The sequence below is a fragment of the Salvelinus namaycush genome, chromosome 5 (genome assembly GCF_016432855.1).
Source record: "Salvelinus namaycush isolate Seneca chromosome 5, SaNama_1.0, whole genome shotgun sequence".
Classification (NCBI taxonomy): Eukaryota; Metazoa; Chordata; class Actinopteri; order Salmoniformes; family Salmonidae; genus Salvelinus; species Salvelinus namaycush.
The window spans coordinates 6,477,913-6,497,819 of record NC_052311.1 but is presented as its reverse complement, the minus strand read 5'-3'; the positions used below and the strand labels follow the sequence as shown (position 1 = coordinate 6,497,819).

Genomic DNA, 19,907 nt, shown 5'->3' with positions numbered 1-19,907 from the left:
ACTGTCAGGATAATTAAAACACTACGTACCTAGCTATAACGTAACGAATATATAACAAATACAGATTCATTCTCAAAGTTATTTTATTAGAATAACACATTGAAATACATTCAAAGTAAAGTTTGTATCAAATTTTACAATGTAGCTAAGAAACCTGTTTTTATCGAAGATACATGTATTACATAATCAATGTAACCTACTACAAGTAGTAGGCATACTATTATTTTACATAAAATGTAACTTTAAGTAAAACACAGTACAACACACACAATTGATCCTCCACCCTTGGTCACTGTCATATCCCGGAGGGTTTCCTGATGTATTTGTAACGCCCTCGTCTTACTTGGGAGGCAGTGGATCCACCAACTTGTTGTGCACATGCATCATCCCTGTAGGAGAAATAACAATAGTTTAAGTGAGTTAGGTTTGCACTTCATTCACAATTCTGTTTTTATTGAAGAAAATAATGTATTCCTCCCGGGCCAATAATAAAACAAAACACACTGAATTTGAAAACTGATGAAGCACTTGTTCATAAGCCATACAAGCAGCACAGTCATAGAATGAACTGTGAGTGCAAAGTCCTTTAGTAAGTAAGTAGACCCTCACCTTGGAAGTACTTGACAGTTTTAACCCTCAGTTCCAGGGTAGCATCCTCGTCACACACAAACACAGTCTGAGGGTGCTGCTGAAAGGCCGACACCGTCCACATGTGGTTCACCCCTTCCTCTATGGCCTTGTAAAGGGCAAACGCTTTGTGTGCTCCCGTGATTAGAATCATGACCTGGAGACATTACAGAGATAATGTGTTATTATTATCATCATCATCCTATAAACTGTTATTACATTGTTATAGACTAGTATTACATTGTTAGAACAAAGCAGCAGTAAAATGACATAAGGCAATGTGTGTAACAGCCTCATTATATACTCATTTAATAAGTATAGGAGCTGTAAAGAGACCAGTTGTCCATGAAAAATAAGTTACAAGAGAAGACAGACCAGAAACATAAAGCAGAGACAGACATCTTGAAATCAGCTCTAACCTCTCTGGCGTCCATGACAGTGGCCACTCCCACAGTCAGAGCCATGGTGGGTACTTTAGACAGATCTCCCTCAAAGAAACGTGCGTTGGCCAGGATGGTGTCCTGAGCCAGGGTCTTCACTCTGGTCCTGGACAATAAACTGGAGCCTGGCTCATTGAAGGCAATGTGGCCATCCGGTCCAATACCTACACAGACAGGGTGGGTTACATTTGTTGGATTTTGGTATTGATGTTTCAAAGTCTGTTGTTTTCTTAACTGGTTTGTGCTTGTGGTGTGTATTTTCTTCAATTATGTCATTGAAATACATAAGGGTCATAAAGGGTCTGAATACATAAGTATTTAGAACCTTTACTCAGTACTTTATTGAAGCATCTTAGGCAGTGATTATAGCCTCGAGTCTTCTTGGATATGACGCTACAAGCTTGGCACACCTGAATTTGGGGAGTTTCTCCCATTCTTCTCTGCAGATCCTCTCAAGCTCTGTCAGATTGGATGGGGAGCGTCCAATCACAGCTATTTTCAGGTCTCTCCAGAGACGTTCGATCGGGTTCAAGTCCAGTCTGAGGTCCTGAGTGCACTGGAGCAGGTTGTCATCAAGGATCGCTCTGTACTTTGCTCCGTTCATCTTTCCCTCGATCCTGACTGGTCTCCCAGTCCCCGCCGCTGAAAAACATCCCCACAGCATGATGCTGCCACCACCATGCTTCACCATAGGGATGGTGCCAGGTTCCCTCCAGAGGTGACGCTTGACATTCAGGCCAAAGAGTTCAATCTTGGTTTCATCAGACCAGAGAATCTTGTTTTTCATGGTCTGAGAGTCTTTAGGTGCCTTTTGGCAAACTCCAAGCGGGCTGTCATGTGCCTTTTACTGAGGAGTGGCTTCCGTCTGGCCACTCTACCATAAAGGCCTGAGTACTGCAGAGATGGTTGTCCCATCTCCACAGAGAAACTCTGGCTCTCTGTCAGAGTGACCATCGGGTTCTTGGTCACCTCCCTGACCAAGGCCCTTCTCCCCCGATTGCTTTGCCAGGCAGCCAGCTCTAGGAAGAGTCTTGGTGGTTCCAAACTTCTTCCATTTCAGAATGATGGAGGCCACTTTGTTCGTTGGAACCTTCAATGCTGCAGACATTTTTTGGTACCCTTCCCCAGATCTATGCCTCAACACAATCCTGTCTCGGAGCTCTAAGGACAATTCCTTCGACCTCATGGCTTGGTTTTTGCTATGACATGCACTTTGGTACCTTACAGGGCATTTGGAAAGTATTCAGGCCCTTCACCTTTTCCACACTTTGTTACATTACAGATTTATTCTAAAATAGATTGTTTTTTTTACCTCATTAATCTACACACAATAACTCATAATGACAAGGCAAAAAACTTTTTATAAATGTTAGTATGGCTTGGTTTTTGCTATGACATGCACTGTCAACTGTGGGACCTTATATAGACAGGTGTGTGCCTTTCCAAATCATATCCAATCAATTGATTTTACCACAGGTGGACTCCAATCAAGTTGTAGAAACATCTCAAGGACGATCAATGGAAACAGGATGCATTTGAGCTCAATTTAGAGTCTCATGTCCAAGGGTCAGAATACTTATGTAAATAAGGTATTTTATTTTTTATATATATATATAAATTTGCAAGCATTTCTAAAAACCTGTTTTCGATTTGTCATTATGGGGTATTGTGTGTAGATTGATGAGGGGGAAAAATGTATTTAATCAATATTAGAATAAGACTGTACAGTAACAACATTTGGAAAAAGTCAAGGGGCCTGAATACTTTCCAAATGCACTGTATAACAGAGTAAATATAATCAATATACTTAATACCATCGTATCAATATCCTACCTACCTCCAACAAAGAGGTCAATTCCTCCAGCTGCTTTGATCTTCTCCTCAAAGGAATCACACTCCTCTACAAGGTTGGCAGCGTTGCCGTCCAGAATATGGGTGTTCTCTGATTTGATGTCAATGTGCTTGAAGAGATTATTCCACATGAAGGAATGGTAGCTCTCTGGGTGATTCCGAGCAATACCTGCATGGTTTTAAAAGCAGTAATCACATTTTTGTATGGCTTCTCATGCTGTGAAGAATGTTGATACTGTATGGTGTAGAAATAGGTGAAATAGAGAAGTATTGTAAAGGTGAAGCGTACCCACATACTCGTCCATGTTGAACGTTTTGACATACTTGAAAGAGATCTCTCCTTTCTTATAAAACTCAATCAGCTTCTTATAGCATCCCAGAGGGGTACCTCCTGGGGTGTACATTGGGGAGAAATATTGTTAAATCAATGTTAATGTCTTTATATAGACACATTTGACGTATGATTATTATGATTGCACCATTGCCTGTACGATGGAAAGGAAGGCGTGCCCTGTAGAATCAACAGATTGCTTACCTGTGGGAAGTCCTAGAATGAAGAATCTGTCTGGTCCAGGGTTGAAGCGAAGGATTTTATTCCTGATGTACTTGGCAGCCCACTCACCAACTTGGTCATAATCATTCAGGATGATCAGCTTCATGGTCCTAAATTACAAGCTTTAAAATCACAGCCAAACTCGGATGGTGAATACAGATGTTATTGTATCAGAAGGAACAGATCTTGAAGCAATATTCGTTCTCCACCTAAAACAAGCAGACTTTAGACCCATAAAATGAGGACTTGCAGCCGGAAGACGTACTAAAGTATCCCTACCCGAATTGACGGGAGAAGTAGACCAAATCAAACTATACTAAAATGCATTGACGGCTCTTTGAATTAACTGCAAATGTTGAATCCACTGTACTAGAAAACGGTATCATGCATATACAAAATCGGCCGCTGATGACGGTTGTACTAGCGTCTTACTTTGTGCATTAAGTAAATGAAAAACAAACGCATTGATCAACTTACCGCATCCGCCTTTCCCCTTTAAAATACTTTTTTTGGAGAAAGCAGGAACCTCTGTCATATGACTGACGCAGCTGCAGGCACGAGGAAGAGGCGGGCGGAGTTCTTGCTGAACGCCTCGATTACAGATTGAGGAACGCTGAATGTTAAACGGGATGAATAGGCAAGCCTTCTTTTCAAATTAAATTGTATTGGTCGCACACATATTTAGCAGATGCTATTTCGGGTGTAGGGAAACGCCTGCGTTCCTAGCTCCAACAGTGCAGTAGAAACTAACAATTCACAACAATACACACATCAAAAAGTTAAATTATGGAATTAATATATAAATATTAGGACGAGCAATGTCGGAGTGTCAGACTAAAATACCGTGGAATAGAATACAGTGTAAACATGGAATGAGTAAAGCAGTATGTTTATTAAAGTATATAGGGCAGCAGCCTCTAAGGTGCAGGGTTGAGTAACTGGGTGGTAGCCGGCTAATGATAGCCGGAGCAGGTTTTAGATATAATAGTAAACTTACTTATAATTAAAGTAGCGTATTATACTGAATAACTGCAGTCGTTATTTGACAGATGAGACCTTTTTCATTGCATTTATGCATTGGTGACGTTTAAGAAATCAGGGTGAGAAAAAAATTAACATTTCTCTAGATATCCATACACCGTCCAAATATAGCCCAGGCCGGTAGATGGCGATATTGAGTCGTTTCAGTATCGCCATCTGCCGGCCTTTGGGCTTGTCAAAATATAGCCTGAGAACGAAACTGCGTTCCTCTAAAATGCTCAAATAAGGGCTACGTGAAGCAATTTTCAATAACTTTATTAAAACCAAATTGCGACAATGACCCGGAACAGTTCAAGAGCACACAACAGAAATACCATCATACAGCGCTCATCGTAACAGGCTTATTGCAGTTGGCTTCTTTACATTTTATATCAGCAATAAAATAATGGGCATGCTATTGGAAGCAGAAATACACCATCATCTTCATCAGTTACTAAGGGTAAATGTGCCGAAATTACAGTATGCCGCCTGCATTGACATGTGGAGTGGTGTGAACGGCAACATCTGAAATGGCACCCTATTCCCTATACAGTGCACTACTTTTGACCAGGGCCAAATGGCCCCCTATTCCCTATGTAGTGCACTGCTTTTGACAGGGCCATATGGGTACTGGTCAAACGTAGTGCACTATATAGTAAATAGGGAGCCATTTCAGACGATGCCAAAATAGTTGACACTCCACTAGTAGCTCTGGGCTGCGTCTCAATCCCATCACCTTGCCTCCTTCCCTTGCTGCCTAGGTTGATTCCTTCCTTATCTCAACAGATCTGACAAGATAGATAAGACATGAGCAATGTGCTACAGTACTGTAGTTAATATATCCAGCATGCCTTTTGGTAGACCATTCAGGTAGACTTTATTTTTATCCCCCATAATGCTTTAGTTGAACTCATCTATCCAGTTCTATCAGGTCTGAAAGGGGAAGGCGACAAGGAAACATGGAAGGAGACACTTTTCAGATGAACACACAGCCCCTGGGAGATGAGACACTGGTTGCTGTCTGTGTCTGCTTAGTCAAGGTCCATGTCAGGTCTAGGTTCCGTGGATTCCGTGGAGGGGGGGTTGCCTGTGCTGTCGGCGTTCTGCTTCTCGGTGCCCTCGGCTGGGGCTTTCTCCTGGCCGTTGACTGGTCCATTCTGCTCCCCTGCCTTGTTGTCTTTAGGCAGCTCCACCTTGGGCTTGGGCTTGGTCACGATGGGGTTGCAGGAAGAGTACAGCTCCTATTGAGAGGAAATAATGGGAAGAGTGAAAGTTACAAATAACTGTGCAAGCAGTGTTAAGTTGGATAAGCAGAATGCTGGCATGCATTGTTACAGTAGTAGAATGATATTCATGATCAAAAGGCAATATTGACAGTATACTGTAGCTTGGTTGCAAGGTTGGGTAACCTAGAAGGATCCCTACATAAGGACTTCATAACACACCAATGTTGAATTCATAAGCAATAACCGCAAGTTGATATTTTTGTTAGAATATCAAAAAAACATCTAACAGTTAGTACTGTAGCTATTCTAACCTGTATCTCTCTCTGACTAACAGTATTAGCAGTTAGCCAGCGGTACTGCAGCTAGCCAGCGGTACTGCAGCTAGCCAGCGGTACTGCAGCTAGCCAGCGGTAAAGGAATTGTTAGCAGTACTGTAGTTAGTTGTAGAGTTGTAAGTTACCAGTACAGTAGTTAGTCAGCAGTACAGTAGTTAGTCCCACCTTAGTCTTGTCCTGTATCTCTCTGACTCTAACAGCAGGCTCCACAGTCAAGCTCAGTTTACTCTGCTGGTTCATCTTGCTGTTCAGCCAGATCATGGCTTCATTCACCATCTTATCCACCTTGTTGATCTCTTCCTGGTCCAGATGGTCATACTGCTCCTCCTGGGGGATGGAAAGACAAGCCAAGAAACAGTCTAATATACAGTGCATTTGTAAAGTATTCAGACCATTTGACTTCTTCCACACTTTGTAACGTTACAGCCTTATTCTAAAATGGATTAAATTGTTTCCCCCCCTCATCAATTTACACACAATACCCCATAATGACAAAGCAAAACAGGTGTTAAGACATTTTTGCAAATGTATATAATTTTTTAAAAACTGAAATAATCACTTTTACATAAGTATTCAGACCCTTTACTCAGTACTTTGTAGAAGCACCTTTGGCAGCGATTACAGCCTCGAGTCTTCTTGGGTATGACGCTACATGCTTGGCACACCTGTATTTGGGGAGTTTCTCCTATTCTTCTCTGCAGATCCTCTCAAGCTTGGTCAGGTTGGATGGGAAGCGTCGCTGCACAGCTACTTTCAGGTCTCTGCAGAGATGTTAGATTGTGTTCCAATTAGGGCTCTGGCTGGGCCACTCAAAGACATTCAGAGACTTGTCCCAAAGCCACTCGACCCTAAGCACACAGCCAAGACAACACTGGTCCTGTTGGAAGGTGAACCTTCGCCCCAGTCTGAGGTCCTGAGCACTCTGGAGCAGGTTGTCATTAAGGATGTCTCTGTACTTTTCTCCGTTCATCTTGGCCTCGATCCTGACTAGTCTCCCAGTCCCTGCCGCTGAGGAGTGGCTTCTGTCTGGCCACTCTACCATAAAGGCCTGATTGATGGAGTGCGGCAGAGATGGGAGAACCTTCCAGAAGGACAACCATCTCCACAGAGGAACTCTGGAGCTCTGTCAGAGTGACCATCGGGCTCGTGGTCACCTCCCTGACCAAGGCCCTTCTCCCCCGATTGCTCAGTTTTGCCAAGCAGCCAGCTCTAGGAAGAGTCTTGGTGGTTCCAAACTTCTTCCATTTATGAATGACAGAGGCCACTGTGTTCTTGGGGACCTTCAATGCTGCAGACATTTTTTGGTACCCTTCCCCACACAATCCTGTCTCTGAGCTCTACGGACAATTCCTTGAACCTCATGGCTTGGTTTTTGCTCTGACAACTGTGGGACCTTATACAGACAGGTGTGTGCATTTCCAAATCATGTCCAATCAATTGAATTTACCACAGGTGGACTCCAATTGTTGTAGAAACATCAAGGATGATCAATGGAAACAGGATGCACCAGAGCTCAATTTTGAGTCTCATATCAAAGGATATGAATACTTATGTAAATAAGTTTTTTTTTAAATTTTTTTTTTATACATTTGCAAACATTTCAAAAAATCTGTTTTTGCTTTGTCATTATGCGGTATTGTGTAGATTGATGAGGATTTTGTATTTATTTCATCAATTTTAGAATAAGGCTGTAACATAACAAAATGTGGAAAAAGTCAAGGGGTCTGAATACTTTCAGAATGCACTGTACATAATACATACAGTGGGGCAAAAAAGTATTTAGTCAGCCACCAATTGTGCAAGTTCTCCCACTTAAAAAGATGAGAGAGGCCTGTAATTTTCATCATAGGTACACTTCAACTATGTCAGACAAAATGAGGGAAAAAAATCCAGAAAATCACATTGTAGGATTTTTAATGAATTTATTTGCAAATTATGGTGGAAAATAAATATTTGGTCACCTACAAACAAGCAAGATTTCTGGCTCTCACAGACCTGTAACTTCTTCTTTAAGAGGCTCCTCTGTCCTCCACTCGTTACCTGTATTAATGGCACCTGTTTGAACTTGTTATCAGTATAAAAGACAGCTGTCCACAACCTCAAACAGTCACACTCCAAACTCCACTATGGCCAAGACCAAAGAGCTGTCAAAGGACACCAGAAACAAAATTGTAGACCTGCACCAGGCTGGGAAGACTGAATCTGCAATAGGTAAGCAGCTTGGTTTGAAGAAATCAACTGTGGGAGCAATTATTAGGAAATGGAAGACATACAAGACCACTGATAATCTTCCTCGATCTGGGGCTCCACGCAAGATCTCACCCTGTGGGGTCAAAATGATCACAAGAACGGTGAGCAAAAATCCCAGAACCACACGGGGGGACCTAGTGAATGACCTGCAGAGAGCTGGGACCAAAGTAACAAAGCCTACCATCAGTAACACACTACGCCGCCAGGGACTCAAATCCTGCAGTGCCAGACGTGTCCCCCTGCTTAAGCCAGTACATGTCCAGGCCTGTCTGAAGTTTGCTAGAGAGCATTTGGATGATCCAGAAGAAGATTGGGAGAATGTCATATGGTCAGATGAAACCAAAATAGAACTTTTTGGTAAAAACTCAACTCGTCGTGTTTGGAGGACAAAGAATGCTGAGTTGCATCCAAAGAACACCATACCTACTGTGAAGCATGGGGGTGGAAACATCATGCTTTGGGGCTGTTTTTCTGCAAAGGGACCAGGACGACTGATCCGTGTAAAGGAAAGAATGAATGGGGCCATGTATCGTGAGATTTTGAGTGAAAACCTCCTTCCATCAGCAAGGGCATTGAAGATGAAACGTGGCTGGGTCTTTCAGCATGACAATGATCCCAAACACACCGCCCGGGCAACGAAGGAGTGGCTTCGTAAGAAGCATTTCAAGGTCCTGGAGTGGCCTAGCCAGTCTCCAGATCTCAACCCCATAGAAAATCTTTGGAGGGAGTTGAAAGTCCGTGTTGCCCAGCAACAGCCCCAAAACATCACTGCTCTAGAGGAGATCTGCATGGAGGAATGGGCCAAAATACCATCAACAGTGTGTGAAAACCTTGAAGACTTTCAGAAAACGTTTGACCTCTGTCATTGCCAACAAAGGGTATATAACAAAGTATTGAGAAACTTTTATTATTGACCAAATACTTATTTTCCACCATAATTTGCAAATAAATTCATTAAAAATCCTACAATGTGATTTTCTGGATTTTTTCCCCTCATTTTGTCTGTCATAGTTGAAGTGTACCTATGATGAAAATTACAGGCCTCTCTCATCTTTTTAAGTGGGAGAACTTGCACAATTGGTGGCTGACTAAATACTTTTTTGCCCCACTGTACCAGACACATCCTGAAATACAACTAAAGACAACTTCTGATATCGGCCTCCTGAAACCAAAGACGCAGTGAATTCAAACCCCAAGCAAAGAATTGAGATGTCGTCTTTTGTAACATACATATTAAAGACACATTTGGTTGGTTCTGAAATGCAGCTACATACAACATACACGGCCTCTGATATCTGCAATGGTTTAGAATTGCCGTGAATATTTGAAACTTGTTACAGTGGAATATGAAGATATCTGGTAGGAAGTAACAATAGGATGAGGTTGGTGAACTGGACGGCATTTTAACAGAACTATTCTTGTGTATTCTCATCGTCTTACATCAGATAGCGAGTCCATTCTGCCTGCAGTGAGGGACGCCATCTGAAGTAAGACAATGGTGTATTCTAGTATTAATGACTGTACTATACTACATATCTACTACAGTCATACTTGCTCCTCCTGGTGTACATAAATAATAAAGATGTAGTTCATTGTAGCAAACTGTAGTAATAATTTTATTTAAAAAATGTATTTTACCTTTATTTAACTAGGCAAGTCAGTTAAGAACAAATTCTTATTTACAATGACGGCCTACCGGGGAACAGTGGGTTAATTGCCTTGTTCATGGGCAGAAGGCCAGATTTTTACCTTGTCAGCTCAGGGATTCGATCTAGCAACTTTTCGGTTACTGGCCCAACGCTCTAACCACTAGGCTACCTGCGGCCCCAAAATAATAATGTATATTACATCCATTTAGTAGCATAACACAATACACATTTGGTAATTCCTGAAATGCAACCATTGTCAACTTCTGATATTTGCAATGGTTTAGAATGATTGTTGTATTTCTGTGGAGCATTATGAGTCCAATGTATCATTACTTGTATACCTCTGGGGCAGCGGTACCTTGTGTTTATAAGCTCCAGCGGTACCTTGGGTGTATTAGGGCAGCAGTACCTTGGTTTTATAAGCTTCAACGATCTTCATGTACATCTGGATCTGTTTCCCCATGTCATCGAAGGCTCTGGGTCTTTCCTCAGACTCCATGTACCTCTCCTGGATAGGCTGACCCAGTTTCTGGAGACAGTAGACAACACTTACGTCAGAAACACTAGATAATCCAACCCGTTTGAACTAGAATGAGGAGGAAACTAGTCATTTTCATAGCAATTAAACTCCTTTTTCAAACTTTGGTGATGCTACTTTCATCTGATTGTCAAAATGTAAAATAAATTTGTTTATTGTACTTCAAACAATGTGTTAGCCGGTTGCTTAGCATTCAAACATTCTAAAAACAAGACTAGGTAACGTTAGCTAGCTACCTAGCTAATCAAAGTATATATGTTCGCATTTATTAATTAACCTCAGCTAGAATACCACCATATAACTAGTTATCTACAGTAGCCTAGTTTTGTTCTCAGCCACTTCTTATGACTGGCAGCCTGTTGCAGGCAGCAAAAGCTGTTGCTCAACACTCAGATTCGGCTGAAAATGTTAGCATTGTCAGAATTGCTACAAAAAAGGTAGCACATCGTTGGTTATTAATGGACGGAAATGTTCACGTGAGAGATACATTATGTAATAAAAACTGTTGCACCATCAAACTTAGTCAATCCGACATTATTTTAAGTACAATGGTCACTTTACGGACGCTATAGTCTCGTTTTTTAATTTTTTTTAAGAGGCAAGTCAGTTAAGAACAAAATCTTATTTTCAATGACGGCCTAGGAACAGTGGGTTAACTGCCTTGTTCAGGGGCAGAAGGACAGATTTTTACCTTGCCAGCTCGGGGATTCGATCTTGCAACCTTCCGGCTACTAGTCCAACACTCTAACCACTAGGCTACCTGCCGCCCGCTTTAATCCGACGTCTAGGATTTGAGCTAGGTAGGTGCAGAAAATACTCTGAAAACTAAATTGCTAACGACCCTGTAAAAAATCCGGTATGTGGTTCTTGGTAACGGCCGGACGGCTTATGGCGAGAGGCAAGGGAGTGTGTTGTGTACCTCCAAGTTGATTTGTCATCGACGTCGGTGTCATACTGGCTTAGATATGATGGAAGGGAGATTTTAATTTAACACTGAGCTTCAAACAATGCATACAACTGAAAGCATTACCTGGGTCTAATTAGGGTCTGGGAAACTGTACCATAGTGACAGTGTACAACACTAAGCTTTACCTTCAGCTCGGCCATTTTGTCGATGTACTGTTGTTTAGGTTGGTCCTCTCCGTCTTCATACAGCCAGTTCTCTGTGTCCTCCAGTTGTAACGACAGGATATCCCGATCCTACAACACAGTCAAAACACAGCCAAAACACAGGCATTAACATTCAGTTAAGGACAGGGTATACCATCCTACAACAATCAAATTCGACATACTGTCATTAACATACAGTAAGCAATGGATGACTTTTAAACATATTACAGAGAATACAATTCTGATATAAAGTACTTTATAATACTGTCTATCTTGTTGCTAATGGGATACTTCAGGATTTTGGCAAAGAAGCCATTTATCTACTTCAATGAGTTCATCTGACTGTAGGGAAGTAGTTACAGGGCTTCATTGACAAAATCCCAAAGTATCCCTTTAAGAAACCTGTTGGGTGTTTCATGGGCAGCTAATGTCAGACAGAATTGAAAGTACCACAGAAAGTGACAGAAAAAGCCACAGCGCTCACAGCTTCACTGACGAATTTCTCCAGCCTGCCGTGTAGTTTGTCCCTCATGTCGTACACATACTCCTCCACGTAATTCTTAGCGTCGTTCCTCTCCTTCTCCAGCTTGTCCTGCATGATCATTTTACCCTGTGGAAACGGACAAATACACCACTTCAAGTTACCACAGAACACTCTTTAAGACCTACTCAAAACAGAGAGAGAAACATGTAAAATACAAGTATATAGAAACAGCTGGATGAATACAATACAGAACAGACAGACAGACAGACGACACCAAAGATACAGAGAGGATAGTAGTAGGAAGAAACACAACAGCTGAACCAAAAACAATCCAGAGATGTCAGATTAAATTACCTCATTTTCTACAAAGAGGTTAAGCATGTCAACGGCCAGCTCCCACTGAGGGCTGTTCTCAATGGGAAGCTCCAAGACTTTTGTCTTAACTTTGGGCTTCTTGGCCTGGGGAGGCTGGTCAGACTTCTTCTCTGTCTTACTCTCCTCTGGGGAGGTCTGGGGAGAGACGAGAGAGAAACAGCATCATTGAGACTAAATATCCATAAAGTAGTGCTCTTCACTCCTGGTGAGCGTTTTTCAGCCTGCTCCAAGATGGGTTTGTTCTGTCTGATCAGCTGGTCATTGGCAAGACAACACAAACTGATCTGGGACCAGGCTACTTGCTTTTGTCTAAGTCTGTACAAACTGCAGTCTTCCAGGACAGAAAGTGCAGAATGCTACCATAAACGTTACGATGATAGATGTCAAATGTGTCATATTCAATATTACCTCCATCTCCTCATTCTCTGGTGGCGTCTTCTCCTCCTCCTCTTCTGTCTCTTTCTGTCCATCTCCTTGGGCCTTTGTCTCATCCTGGTCAGTCTGCATGTTGCCCTGCAGAGCGCAGGTCACTTCATTACCACCACATCTCTGCCCAATGATAGGACAGACAGACTTCCAGATAGCAATGCCATCCAAATATAGTAGTGTACCTAACTGAAGCCCCTCTTCCTCAGGTTGTATGGTTTAATAGCGCATTTGTAGGCCTACCTTTCATTGGACTCTGGTTTGGAAAGTTAATTGTAATTGTCTGTGTAGTGAATATTGAATAAGACACTTTGGTTTTAAAAAATATATACATAAAATGTGAATGAATATGGTTGTTAATAATCACCTCTTCTTCTGGTGTTGCCTGCTGTTCTGTGTCCATGGGCTCCTCTCCTTCCTCGGTCTTCTGGACCTCCACCAGCGAGGCTGAGGAGACGCTGAAGATGCCGTGGATGTTGACCCTCACCTTCACCTTGACCTTAGAGCTCTCCCCAGATGCCTGGGGCACCACCTTCTGGATCACAAACTGACCTATAGGAGAGGACACAGGAAATAAGGTGGTAATGGCACACAGTCGGTACATTTCACAGGAAATACTGATGACAAACTGGGCTATAATGTATTGTCCCCTTAGGGGGAAACTTACATTACAGACACTTGACAAAAACAGTTATAAACAACAAAAAATGTATACAAAAATCAAATCAATGATATGTTTCATATTGCAAAATGTAGTCAACAGGCCATTGCTGCTAGGATGCATAACTGACTATGTTTCTATAGAAGATACTGTTGGCAGACAGAAAAGGACCCACAGGAGCGTGGTTGATAGTGGAGTCAACGCCGTGGACATACCTATGGTGGGGTCGGGGTACGGCAGCTCTTCGGGGGTGTTGTAGTAGGCTTCCAGAGAGAAAGGCTCCCTCCGGTAGAAAGTCAACACTTTGGAGAAGGGTGCAGCATGGTTCTTTGGGAATACCTCGCAATCGCTACAATGAACAACACACATAACAGTCTAGTTTATTAGCACTAAAAGTAACTACAATGAAGCTATCCCACAAAAAAAAAAATCTATAAAATCAAGGCGATAATAAATCCAGATACATATTGTAGTTTACCTCGAGCCTTCCTCTGCAGCAGAGTTCCATTTCAGAGAGATTGGGTAAGCAACTGCGTCTGTGATGGAGAACTCACGCACTTTGAATGCAGGGGACAGGATTGCACACTGAGGAGGCAGACAGGATATTCTTAGCAGGGAGGCAAACCATTATTCCATCACCATACTCCAGTAGAAATCAACAACAATGAATTAGGTCCTACTGGTAAGAATGATATCTATAAATGTTGGAATCCCGATCATTACTACATAGTATAGTAGCAAAAGCGTTTGGAGGCTAACTTTCCTTTTCTAATTTGCTGAGCAAGCAAATCCTGGATGTCCAAAGGTCATTTTAAGGTCAGGAGTGGGGAAACAGAGAGAGATCATCAGACCTGCAGGGCACATCCTCTGGCCACGGCCTCATCAGCATTCAGGGTGGTGCTCAGCTCCTTCCCAAAGAATCTGCTGATCCTCTCTTTGACAGACGGGATACGGGATGCTCCGCCCACTATTTCCACCGCATAGATGTCCTCCTTCTTCAGTTCTGATTGGACAGGAACCAGGAAGGCACCAATCAGAACTGACAGTCACTGACATAACTCAAAACTATAAAAGACAATACTCAATGCCTACACAGATAATGGTCAATTTGATGCTATATGCAAACCTACGATACTCACTGGCTTGCTCCATCAGGTTGTGTAGTGGTGCCTCCACTCTGGCCAGAACGTCAACACACATCTCCTCAAACTGAACCCTAGAGAACATACAGATGCAGATGTAGGACCTTAATTTGATCACCCTGTTGTTGCAACTTCTTGCACAGCAGGAAATGCAAACTTGTAGTGTATTAAAGGTTTAAAAAGACTCCTAAAGAGTTTGTAATTTCCACCTAAAAATGTCACACTTGATTTCCCCTAAATAAAAATGTATCAATCCCTGCAAAAATGTCAATAAATTACAAATGTTGCTGCAAGATTATTTTCCTGCTGTGAGAAACTGGTCAAATAAGATGCTACATATGTATGCATCATCAACATGCAATTTCTCTGATAAAACTTCCAGATTTCAAGGACCACCATGCGTTCTATGGTGTCACTATACTTACAATATAATACACTGAACAACAATATAAAATGCAACAAATATAAAAGATCCATGAAATGTTCCATACGCACAAAAAGCTTATTTCTCTCAAATGTTGTGCACAAATTGGTTTATACATCCCTGTTAGTGCGCATTTCTCCTTTGCCAAGATAATCCATCCACCTGACAGGTGTGGCATATCAAGAAGCTGATTAAAGAGAATGATCATTACACAGGTGCACCTTGTGCTGGGGACAATAAAAGGCCCATCTAAAAATGTGCAGTTTTGGCACACAACAGATGTCTCAAGTTTTGATTGAGTGTGCAATTGGCATGCTGACTACAGGAATGTCCACCAGAGCTGTTGCCAGAGAATTGAATGTTCATATCTCTACCGTAAGCCTCCTCCAACATCGTTTTAGAGAATTTGGCAGTACAACCAACCGGCCTCACAACCGCAGACCATGTGTATGACGTTGTGTGGGCGAGCGGTTTGCTGATGTCAAAGTACTGAACAGAGTGCCCCATGGTGGCGGTGGGGTTATGGTAGCATAAGCTATGGACAATGAACACAATTGTATTTTATCGATAGCAATTTGCATGCACAAAATGACCGTGATGAGATTCCGAGGCCCATTGTGAAACCCATTTCTTTTAAGGTATCTGTGACCAACAGATGCATATCTGTATTCCCAGTCATGTGAAATCCATTGATTAGGGCCTAATGAATTTATTTCAAGTCACTGATTTCCTTATGAACTGTAAGTCAGTAAACTCTTTCATGTTGCATTTATATTTTTGTTCAGCATAACTTCGTCATGTGGTCATTGCATCACAGACCAAAATAATGACTCATCCAATAGATCATGTAAGACCTGTTTATATCAAGGACCACGGCCATGCATTCTGAGGTGTTCAGTTGAGATAACAATCTCAAAACACTATACCTGTTGAGTTTTCCAGAGACGTCGATGTCGTTCATAAAGCACTCGATGTTGAGGGGCAGGTCTGAGGAGTTGGCGCTCATCAGCTTCTTGAGTTTCTCACACTCCTGGTAGAGCCTGACCAGAGCCCTGGGCTTGGTCTTCACGTCCAGCTTGTACTTCTTCCCAAACTCCTCACAGAAGTGTCTCACCAGCATCTCGTCAAAGTCCTTCCCGCCCAGCTCCGGGTCGCAGGCCGTCGCAAGAATCTGAGGGAAAAGAAAATGGTATTAAAAAAAAACATGAATATGAGCAAAAACTAATTATTAGGGCCGGGAGTTTTTCCTGAGCCCATGTGACCTGGCCAGAACAACTCTAGGCCCTAGAGCACTTGTTTTGTTTAATAGCCAAAAGGTTATTGAAGTTGTCTGTAAATTCTTTGTGGACATTTCGGTTTTCAGTAAAAACAGTTATTTTGTAGAATCAGCATGACCCCCCATAGCCTCCTCTGTCTCCTGATTAAAGACACCTACCTTCAGCTTGCCCTTGTTGAAGGCACAGACAGAGGTCTGGTATCCAGAGTGTCCAATGTCTACAAACACCACAATCCTGGGCTTCTCTTCTGGAGCAGGGAGGTCCTGCTTGTAGATTCCATATGCCAACGCCACTGGACGGAAGACATGTATAATCATTATTTATTATGAAACAGCAAATCACCTTAATATCAAACGATACGGTGTGGGTGAGTTAAATAGCTACAGTAACTCTGTTAGGGGTCAACACAGCTCTCTCCATACCTGCAGTTGTCTCATTCATGAGCCTCAGACAGTTGAGTCCAGCGATCTGTGCTGCGTCCACCACTGATCTCCTCTCGGCATCCGTGTAGTAGCAGGGGACCTGAGGAGGATGATTCAGGCATGGTGAGCCAGCAGGCCTAGAAACTCAATTCTAAATTGTTTTTCCCATATCCAATCTTTTAGTCGAACTGTCCAAACTCAGTTTAACATGTGACCAAATTCCTGGTCCTTCTAGTAAAGTGTAGCGCCCAGTGCATCCTAGCACGCTGCAGATTGATACTCACAGAGACAACGCAGTCAGCCACGGGTTTCTTCAGTGCATGCTCAGCTGTCTCCTTCATCTTGGTCAGAAGCATGGCAGTGACCTGCTCAATGCTGAACACCTTCTCCTCCTCCATGTACATCACCTAAAGGACACACAGACACCAGTTGTCATTGTAAATGATTGCTTTTGGGGTTCGCACAGGTAGAGTACAATACAGAATAACACATGAAAATATTATACGGCAAAGACAGACAGACAACCAATATCTATGTTGATTACAGATTAGACAAGGATGATGAGTAATCTATCTCTCCATTAGGCCTACTCATGTATTCCCCACCTTTTTAAGGAGAACTAATCATCACTGTTATCTCTCCTTACCTTGATGCCAGTGGTGCCCGAAGGCATCTTTGCTAAGTCGTAAACAAGGCTGGATTTCAAACGCTGGATGTACGGATCAGAAAAAGCCCGGCCATGAAATCTCTTGAACCCTTGGACTGTGTTCTTGCAGTTTGTGACGACCTGATTTGGGATTAGCAGGGAAATGATGCTGCATTATGATGCTGCATTATGCAAAATAAATTATTATCTCACATTAAAAAGTAACTTAATGATGTGATACCTAATGAAGCAGGAGAAATCAGAAATGATGGAACAGCTTAAATCCCGATCAAATACTTTAGATATAAAAAAAACTGGCAAAATTGACCCCATGGTTATATTTGGGGTTCTTTGAGGACGTGAATGCATAATGATTCTATTCTGTTTTTAATAGTTCCATCAGGTAATCAAATATTGGCCTGGTTATGAAATCCCTATTTCTATGCATAAAACTTGCTAGAAGATTCATACCCTCAATGTGTCACCAGTCAAATAAATAATAAAGTAGAGGGCGTCCCCTATTAACACATACCTGGCTTTTTGCAGCTGCACCAATAGATCGATTCCGTGGTCCAAATGACACACATGCTCTGACAGAATGGCAAACATCAGTAAAATGCTTGTCAGTTTTCACAGGGCTTTCCATAATAAGATAACAGCGCTAGCTAAGATAACACAGTAGTATTAAATTGCACATCTAAATGCGTTTTATTAGCTGGCTAGAAATACAGAGCAGCAAACAAAATGATTCCTATGAACAAGTCCATTGATGTCGAGAGATTGCAGGCCTCCTCCCAGTCGCATTCATGCGTCCATTCATACTTCATTTTTAAAAAATGAACCCCTTGAAAGGGGGACAACAATGAACCCCGATTGTTTTCGAAAACACTCAAGATGTTACGTAAGGAATGTAAGTTAAGGTATCACAAGTCAAATGCCGTAACGTTTAATTGGTAAAATAGCTAACAGAGTACAACGATTGCTCGTTTTTACAAGTCATGGGTTGATCTCTCTAGCTAGCAATAACATTCACGTGCTGTGTTGCAACGCTGCTCGGCTAGGCTAATGTTAGCCCGCAAGCGCACCTCCCTTGTCTGTCTTGCTGCCAAGGCCACAAAATGTGTTCCAATCCCTCTAGTTTCTCAATCGCTTTAGAGGCAAACATGTTGAAAATTACAATTCACACCATATAAACCACACAAATATAAATGTCACTTACGGTGTACATCGATCACTATATTCATTGGCTACAGTTTCTATTCCTCCGGCTCGAGCTACCGCTACATAGCAGTTCAGGAACCCGACATCGAATCCTACCACAGACATCTTCGCAAAATGTTACTTAATTAACAGATAATACTATGGAAACGCACAAAGTAGGCTTACAGTTAATTCCCTAAATACGACAGACCAGACCGCAAACTGAATGTATCAATGTACGTTCTGGTTTAATTCATTATTCCCACCCTAGTTCCATGAAGATGCAACTGAGTGCGCTACTTGCCGGCAAATTGTTGATGCCTTCGAACAAGCTCACTTTCTACACCTCAACATGATAGATTTCAGTATAAAAGTCCTATGATGATGATTGCACAGGTCTCGAAAACCAGACCCTAGGGCCGAAGCATTTGAAAATGGCTGGAGGTAACGCGGATGTCTACAGAGACCAACACAGGAACAGCATGTTCATGCTAGACTACATTACCAAAGGTATGTGGACACCTGCTCGTTGACCATCTCATTCCAAACTCTTGGGCATTAATATGGAGTTGGTCCTCCCCTCTGCTGCTACAACAGCCTCCACTCTTCTGGGAAGGCTTTCCACTAGATGTTAGAACATTGCTTCAGGGACTTGCTTCCATTCAGCCACAAAAGCATTAGTGTGGTCGGGCACTGATGTTGGGTGATTAGGCTTGGATCGCAGTCGGTGTTCCAATTCATCCCAAAGGTGTTCGATGGGGTTGAGGTCAGGGCTCTGTGAAGGCCATTCAAGTTCTTCCACACCGATCTCAACAAACCATTTCTGTAAGGACCTCGCTTTGTGCACTGGGGCATTGTCATGCTGAAACAGGAAAGGGCCTTCCCCAAACTGTTGCCACAAAGTTGAAAGCACAGAATAGTCTAGAATGTCATTGTATGCTGTCTAGTTAAGATTTCCCTTCACTGGAACTAAGAGGCCTAGCACGAACCATGAAAAACAGCTCCAGACCATTATTCCTCCTCCAAACTTTACAGTTGGCACTATGCATTCGGGCAGATAGTGTTCTCCTGGCATATTTCAGTAAGGCCATTCTACTGTCAATGTTTGTCTAGTTTGCACGACTTTATACACCTGTCAGCAACGGGCTGAAATAGCCAAATCCACTAATATGAATGGGTGTCCATATATATATATATTAATTCTATGGACCATTCTGTATTCTTTTGTGACAAATTATTCAAAGGTACAAT

General features: G+C 42.2%; 2 protein-coding genes across 3 annotated transcripts; both read right to left on the bottom strand.

Moving 5' to 3' along the window:
• Positions 1 to 65: 65 nt before the first annotated feature.
• LOC120047374 (glucosamine-6-phosphate isomerase 1-like) lies at positions 66 to 4,053 on the bottom strand. 2 transcript variants are annotated; one of them, XM_038992895.1, is made up of 7 exons: positions 3,949 to 4,053; positions 3,454 to 3,593; positions 3,208 to 3,309; positions 2,905 to 3,087; positions 1,047 to 1,231; positions 610 to 784; positions 66 to 389 (listed from the first exon to the last, which is right to left on the bottom strand). In XM_038992895.1, the coding sequence occupies exons 2-7, from the start codon at positions 3,575 to 3,577 to the stop codon at positions 340 to 342; spliced, it is 819 nt and encodes a 272-aa protein (XP_038848823.1). In that variant the 5' UTR covers positions 3,578 to 3,593; positions 3,949 to 4,053; the 3' UTR covers positions 66 to 339. The 2 variants fall into 2 exon arrangements, with proteins under 2 accessions (XP_038848823.1, XP_038848822.1); XM_038992894.1 differs by having other exon boundaries at positions 3,454 to 3,581; positions 3,949 to 4,033.
• A 704-nt stretch (positions 4,054 to 4,757) lies between these two features.
• LOC120047891 (heat shock 70 kDa protein 4-like) lies at positions 4,758 to 19,000 on the bottom strand. Its single transcript, XM_038993471.1, has 19 exons — positions 18,676 to 19,000; positions 17,989 to 18,046; positions 17,457 to 17,597; positions 17,095 to 17,217; positions 16,811 to 16,910; positions 16,547 to 16,680; positions 16,038 to 16,282; positions 14,685 to 14,761; positions 14,397 to 14,548; positions 14,024 to 14,130; positions 13,761 to 13,894; positions 13,252 to 13,436; positions 12,867 to 12,971; positions 12,438 to 12,593; positions 12,084 to 12,209; positions 11,582 to 11,689; positions 10,361 to 10,480; positions 6,218 to 6,379; positions 4,758 to 5,732 (listed from the first exon to the last, which is right to left on the bottom strand). The coding sequence occupies exons 1-19, from the start codon at positions 18,780 to 18,782 to the stop codon at positions 5,523 to 5,525; spliced, it is 2,550 nt and encodes an 849-aa protein (XP_038849399.1). The 5' UTR covers positions 18,783 to 19,000; the 3' UTR covers positions 4,758 to 5,522.
• Between the last annotated feature and the right edge of the window lie 907 nt (positions 19,001 to 19,907).

Coding starts and splice junctions, on each gene's coding strand:
- LOC120047374 (XM_038992894.1), bottom strand. Junction 1,232..2,904: donor AATTGACCTCTTTGTTGGAG/GTAGGTAGGATA, acceptor CTGTCTGTGTAG/GTATTGGACCGGATGGCCAC. Junction 390..609: donor AACTGTCAAGTACTTCCAAG/GTGAGGGTCTAC, acceptor TTTCTCCTACAG/GGATGATGCATGTGCACAAC.
- LOC120047891 (XM_038993471.1), bottom strand. CDS start 18,782: ATGTCTGTGGTAGGATTCGATGTCGGGTTCCTGAACTGCTATGTAGCG. Junction 16,681..16,810: donor CATGAATGAGACAACTGCAG/GTATGGAGAGAG, acceptor TCTTCCGTCCAG/TGGCGTTGGCATATGGAATC. Junction 12,210..12,437: donor ACCTCTTTGTAGAAAATGAG/GTAATTTAATCT, acceptor CCGTTTCCACAG/GGTAAAATGATCATGCAGGA.